This window comes from Perna viridis, chromosome 9 (genome assembly GCF_037379345.1).
Source record: "Perna viridis isolate PV_CMFRI_1.1 ecotype Kerala chromosome 9, ASM3737934v1, whole genome shotgun sequence".
NCBI lineage: Eukaryota > Metazoa > Mollusca > Bivalvia > Mytilida > Mytilidae > Perna > Perna viridis.
Genome location: NC_142453.1, coordinates 6724188 through 6731692, shown reverse-complemented (window position 1 = coordinate 6731692; position 7505 = coordinate 6724188). Strand labels below are relative to the sequence as shown.

General features: G+C 33.0%; 1 protein-coding gene across 3 annotated transcripts in view; it reads left to right on the top strand.

Annotated features, from left to right (window-relative positions):
* LOC148606486 (NACHT and WD repeat domain-containing protein 2-like) overlaps positions 1 to 7505 on the top strand; it is an 18262-nt gene continuing 10757 nt past the window's right edge. Inside the window, exons 1-2 of one of the 3 annotated variants that reach the window (XM_088543975.1) lie at positions 1 to 404; positions 2686 to 2769. In XM_088543975.1, coding sequence (XP_088400101.1) covers positions 380 to 404; positions 2686 to 2769 — 109 coding nt within the window. In that variant the 5' untranslated portion in view covers positions 1 to 379. Of the gene's footprint in view, positions 405 to 2685; positions 2770 to 5702; positions 6544 to 7505 lie in introns of those variants that run through there. The other 2 variants (XM_088543976.1, XM_088543978.1) reach the window with 2 other exon arrangements.

Genomic DNA, 7505 nt, shown 5'->3' with positions numbered 1-7505 from the left:
TCAACTATTCTCTATACCTGCTTTACATTTAATGTTATAGATCGCAACAAAAAGATCAAACTTCGAAGTGTTATATCTTTATTTCTCCTACTGCTAGTGTTCTTAGGTGATTTAAATAAGCAAATTTGTACATAGAAGTTCTTACTCTGTCGGTGGTAGTTAGGGTTTTAAGAATACATTGTTTTGCCTTGGGATTTTAAAGAGATCGGTAAAGTTGCGTTCGACAAATGAAGATTAAAATACATAATTCGATCGTAAACTTGAACTCACCCATAGAAACATCGAAACCTTGTAAGGAATATGGTCTAGAATTAGCCTGCTAAAACCAGAAGTGTTATTCAATGTGCCAAAAATGGAATTAAAAAGAGATTAAGGAACAATGCAGGGATTAGCACTGGATGATGGTAAGGAACTGGATTATTTGATGAAACATGTTGAATTAATAATATTGGATATTGTATTTTGCAGCAAAGATGATATATATGGAAAATCGATGTAAAACCAAGGTTGCTAGATGGTATTAAATTCCTCTTTGAAGTTTTACTTTTGAATTTATAATCATATAAAAGTTATATTTAGAAGTTGCACATCACAGATGCAAGTACGCAGATTAATGTGAGTTCGGAGTTAGGTAAGCAGGGGCTTTTTATGAACTACCGTGTGTTTACCGTTTACCATGCCACAAATAAGAGTTTGTAATTCAGGGCAATATGTACCCGACATTGATGGAGCTTAAATAATATCTCATTTTGATTTTGTCATCAATATTGTGCGTCTTTTTGTTTTGTTTTGTTTTTTTTTCAGGGCAATTTCTCCACATCTGTTTTTAGGTAAACCAATGTACTCTATTCTATATAAAACCGTACCCAAAACATCAATCTGAATACTTAAATATTGCGGAATCTAAAGAACAATTAAGAAACTGCCATTATACGTTTTTTGTTTTATTTTGCGCTATGAAAATCATGCTCCGGTTAAGAAGTAAAAAGTTTTACTATATCAATTGACGTAAGTGTAAAAATACTTTTCACTCTCAAAAATAGACAGACATGCATACTGACAGACAGACAGACAGATAGACAATATAAAGTATATATAAAGCTCATTTCATTGTTAAGAACAGGCCATGAAGGTGTGTTACAGGTAGGAATCAAGGAGTACGGTGAATACGTGTAAAATTTAGTTTTTTTTTTAATAAATTGTAAATGGAGACCTGGTGTCGGAGACAAGTAAAAAAAAATCGAGACAGAAAAAAAAACTTAACAAATAGCAACCGAAAACGACAATTGGTGAAACACGACTGTCACGGAGACAACCACACGCAGACAGTATGCCAATTGATAAAACTGTAATTAAGTGGTAGAAGATAATATTTAGGCTGGTATGAAAGGTGTAAACACTACCATGCTACTCAATTAAGAGCAATAACAGATTTCTTTACCTTTACCTCTTCCCAATTCGGTTGCACAACCGAGGCATTTATGAACTACCTACAACTATATAAAAAGAATATAAAGACTATTCTAATATTGAATTAGCATTTCACCGGTAGCATATTATTTGCTTTGCTTCCAAATCGATCATTTAAATTGGGAAATTTGAGAAACCAAATATTGATAAATTCTGATAACTCTAAAATGATAAAGCGCCTCACTGTTAGCTAGGTATTAGTTGAACAAATAAACTTAGTTTAACTACCAATTTTGTCGTTATCTCAAATAGAAACTATGTTGTGGTATGGCTAATCCATTTGATAATACAATACCGACGGATATATATTGGCATTGTACAGAATTTCCTAATTGAGCTATTTGAATTGTCATCAGATTCAGATTGTCGATTCTTAGCTAGACATAAACGCATCAAGAGATACCGAGTTATTACATCAGGTATAGTGGGACCTGCCCAAAACGAAACTTTCGAATGTCTGCATGAGGAGTAAATTTTTATGTACGCAAAAATGTACATTAGCCATCTGTATGGGGTTATATCATATTTAGATTAAAATGTACTTTTTTGTAAAAGCCTTACAAGTGTTTAAACTTATATCATTTACCCTTTATCACACCCCTACTCGAATCACAGTTGACATATACACACACACACATATATATATATATATATATATATATATGATAAAATGAACATGACATGTCAAAATCTGTATCACATGCTGCATCAACCAGCGACCTACATGTATATCACCTCGCGGGCAATGGCCCTTGGGTGATATAGGAGTTTCTGGTTGATACGACATGTGATACAGATTTTGACTGTTATATTCAGTATACATGTATGTCGTACATGAAATTTACTTCATAACTCAGCTATTTGAATTTTCATTAGAATCAGATTTGTATAATTCTTAAGTAGAGTAAGCAAAATAATCCATCATAAACTGTAATACAAACTCTGAACCCAACTACAGTAGGACCTAGCTGAACAACTACAGTGGGACCTAGCTGAACCGAAACTTCAATTAAATTACTGTAGGTGCATACAAAGACCTCTGGTACAGAGTTGCATTGTACAAAACTCCTCGATCGATTTGCATTAATAATATTAGTAAACAGACAGTAAAAGAACTCCATCCTCTGTATAGTGTCATATTGTATGGAACTTCCCATTTGAGTTATTTTGATTGCTCACATATATAGTAATTTGAGTTTTTGATTCTTTTGAAAGCAAACCATTCATCAGATACTAAGATACTGGACGGACATCATTCTAAACTACAGTCGAACCTGCCTAAACCAAAGCTTTCAATCGGTAAATTCAGTTGCTATGTTTTTGCATTTATTGCTAGACTCAAATTTGTTTGATTCTAACATAAACAAGACATCATCCATCAAAATAATTACAGAAATACTGGAGCAACTCCGATCTTATGTACAATTGAACCTGCGTAAGGCAAGGTTATTGTAGAGTCATATGTATGGCTTTCGAAGTCATGCATGCATCAAGTAACATTTGCACATCGATAATTAATTTTAATTCATAACATCATATTTCAGATGCGTTTGTTGATATAGTGTGATTTGTTGTGTTTTAATGTGTATTTATTCATGTAATAGTATGCATGGCGCTAGTCCGACGTTGTTCCTTATGCCAAAACACTTAAAATCACTAGTCATATAGCAAACCAGTACTTTTTTACAGGAAACTGGCAAAACAATTAGATGATTGTCATTTTAAGCAGAAGGGGGCGGGGTCGAAACATTGTTTTGAAGTATACAGAGTTAATTCCCTTCCAAATAAGAAACCGCGTATCTATGCGATGTGGTGTTGATAATATATAGCCTAACAAATTATAAGCGTCTAATCTTTACAATAAATATTTAAGCTATGAAGAAGTAATTTAGAACTTTATTGTACTTAATGAAACACGATTCTTAGTGATACAGTAGCCGGCATGCATTATTTACACTTCAAACATTTAATTATATATATTAGAAGATAGTTATCGAATTAAATCTAAATTTAAACACGCATTTGGTTTATCTTTTAATCGTGAGAAAAATATAAATGTATATTGTTTATATACTTAAAGCTTGAAATCACCCACTTCGTCACACTGTTAGGCGATAGAAATAATCGTGAAACTGTTGATCACGATCTATATCGTCCTCCTTCACGATCATCCTGCAATTTCATCTGTTCACGATAGGTAGCTTGTATACTTTGATATTTTACATTAACACATTTGCAGAGGCTACACATGGATAGTCTATCATTTTATCATTTGTCTATCGTAAAAAAATAATTGTGAATCGATCGGTTATCGTTCCACATATCGACCGGTGAAAATGAGAAATAATTGGTTTGTTGTTAATTACTTGTTTGTATGAAAATACCCGACAAGAGTAGGTAGTGTAGCTTTGATGTATGTCATATGCATGTAGCGCCTATTATTCAACTATTTTATATTCATTTGAAGAATCTGGTCTTCATACATGTACATGTACATGTATGACCAAACATATAAAAGTTTACTAAGAGAACTCAAATTATTTATAGAACTATATTCGCCTTGGTCTATTATAGAACCATAAAGCATTCTCACATTTGTATAAAAAAGATTTACAGATCAAACAGTATAAATACCTGGTGGATAATTTACGAGTTCTGTACAATACAAACTAAAACTTGGTGTTGATAATGTGTCAAAAAGAGCCCGGGATAATCATGTTTTTATCTTGTTTATTATGGCTCTTAATCGTATATTTACGGTTTGTAAATCGGCTCTGGACCTATATTTGATAAACCTGACCTCCACCAGTAATCAGAGTTGTTTTACGACTGTCCTTCAAAAGTTGAAAGAAAGTTTCAAAGAGAGAAAGTTTATATACATTCAACTTCGGCCACTCAATCTAGCTTTTCACTTCATTCAGGTCCATTGAGATCATTTCAGCAAGTGCTTGCCTCAGTTGAAAGATTTATATTGCATTTTATATACTTAATACTTATAAGGTTTAAAAAAAAAGCGCTAGGACTTTTTATTCATGATTTTTATTTGCCGTTAGAAAATGTTTATCCCTAAATACAGTTGACAATATTATTTATCAGTAATATTATTATCAGTTCGATCTTTCTTGGGAAATGATATTGATTGGGATGAAAACTTTTAGATTTTTCACTAAATTAGATATGAAAATTGACATATCGTCTTGCCAGCTCCATTTAGGTAGGAAGATTCTATTCCTGAAGAAAAAGTTAATCTATCAAAGGTCAAAGTTCTACACAGAAATCAATAGAATACTTCGATCTCTTCATATTCAGAATCGATTTCACACTGCTTTTAAAATGACCCAAACGACCTTAAGTGTCATAAAGTTTGATAAGAATGTTTGTCTATGGAAATAAAGACGAAACATAAATATACATAAATTTCCATTATGAAATGGGTAATATTCGCTTAAGTAGGTGTGAAAACTTCAGATAGGGTATTATAGGGGTGATTTACAGTCCTTTTAAAAGTCCTAAGACGAGCTTGTTAAGTACAAGCATTTGCAGTGCGATGTACCGAATATACATGTGCACAAAGAAGAGCACAGTTGGGAAAATGTGGTCCTTATCAGGAAGATTGTCTGTTATCTTTATTCTTCACGACATTAATAGAATATATTAACTTTATTGTCTACATTTACTACAACAAGATGATGGTTTTGTGCGCCTTTAAATTTATTTCAACCCCGCTGCATATTTTGCCACTGTCTTAAGCCAGAAAACTCTAGCATTTTGTGATTTTTAATTGTTGTAGTTTATATGTTAAGGAGGGGTACAGTGAAACCCGACAGTACCCGTATAATTTGTCTTTCAGGGACCAGTTGAAGGCAGAATCTGATTGTGGGAAATTATTCACCGTTCATTGAAGGCCCTTAGACTGATATTGGCTATTAGTTCGTTTGGGTTGTGGTCTCCTTGACAAATTGACCATTTTCACTACCATTTCGTATAATTCGTGAAGTCACTCAATAGAATATCTAAATACCAATGACAGAAGAACGCAGCGTCATTATACAAAATCACAGGCACATGGGGACAGGACACCCCCCCCCCCACTCAAAAATATTATTAAATCATTTTGTTTCCACATTTGAGTTATTATGTATATTCTCTGATACGTCCGCTTCCTATTTATTACTGTTTATACTAGGCCTAGTTTTCATCTATAGATTGTTTTAAATTTTTAGACAACGTGTATATTGGCTACAAAATTTAATTTAAAAAAAATGATAAAAACAGTCATCGTTAAAAATCTTAGACAACATCGGGTAAGGTGTTCTCTGTTAAATATAAAATTTTCTCTCCGATGATACTTTTTTTGTTTGGCTACTTATCTCTACAGATGTCATGAGTGTACTAAAAGGGTATGACAACAATATCAATAATAGAATGTCTCCACCGGTCTCCGTCAGAAAAAAATTCTGGTCCCAAGTGCCTGTGTACAAAATATACAATTGTTGTGATTTTAATATCTGTATGTTTATACATGCATACTTTGTCTAGTTAATGAATTTTATTATTTGTTTATTTATGTAACTGAATTTCAATGATTGTATATATTATGTCTCATGTCGCACATTTATGTGTCTGATGACTTGCATTGTATTTTTAAAATAAATATTCGTATTCGTATATATCTATGACGTCAATCGTTTTTGGAAACCGTAAAGCAATGGATATAATGTGACTGGCATGTCCGTATTCGCTCCTTCTCTATTTGTAAACAGGAAAGTCAACCTTTTTGATTTGTCACTTATTTAATTGTCAACATTGAAAACGTATTTCAATCGATTAATTGAATACCATTTGCACGTCAATTTTATAAACCTCTGATTTTTATTGAGAAAACACCATGAGATTAAGATTTATGAATGTAACATTAAGACCACAATGAGTCGGTTTATAAAGATTAAAAATTAATCCTGGTGCTAAAACATAATTAAATTAACAAACACTATACACGTATAAATCATACATGTTTTCAATTGATTTTTTTTTACAAAATGGAGTAACTAGTGATCGCAATGACTTTGAAAGGTAAGAAACTCTCGTGCAATTATATAAAATGTAACCAAGGCTAATAAGTCACTTCCAATTTGTATAAGAAATATTGCACAACGTATTGTATTCCGCAATATATGCAGATGTTTTTGCTTTACAATTTCAACTGACGACCAATCGCATGGCATGTTTCAGGGACATATATTACGTCGATTTTAAAGACTAAAATAGACAAGGTGGCATTAAAATTGTGTTTCATCCTGAAACGTGACATGATGTTAAACCACAATCAATCATTCAATCGGATGTGTATGTCAATCTGGTTTTTGATATACTATTTATTGCTATACTTTAATTCAACGTGATGTTTTGTGAACGTGAACAACAGTTTTGGACTTTAGTTTCCTATTACAGACATCCGATCGAAAACCCTATTATAAAACGTCAAGTATAACAGGTCTCTAATGTCTTCCTATATCTGTATGAAGATAAACATTTAAAGCATTGATTGTTCTTCAATTATTGATGAAAGGGCTAATGTTGCGCTGTAAATTGCTGTTGTATTTTTTGAAGAAGAAAAAACAATTTATCGTAACTGGGCCGATGTTTTGCTTTACTAAGTTATTTCAACTGGTTCGAATAAAAGTCTGTGTAATAATCAGGCAAAATTTGAAAAATCTTAAAGCATGCAGTCAAACGCTCACTTACTATGAAATTCGTTATTAGAATGTTAGAAAAGACCTTGAGATTTCTACACTGTACTACAGTTCATTTCAATGAAATTATATATATGAGATCAGTTATAACCTCCCAGGGGAACTGTAGGAAGAGTCGGCTCTAGGACAGTTCTAACCTCCCAGGGGAACAGCAGGAAGAGTCGGCTCTAGGACAGTTCTAACCTCCCAGGGGAACTGCAGGAACAGCCGGCTCTAGGACAGTTCTAACCTCCCAGGGGAACTGCAGGAAGAGTCGGCTCTAGGACAGTTCTAACCTCCCAG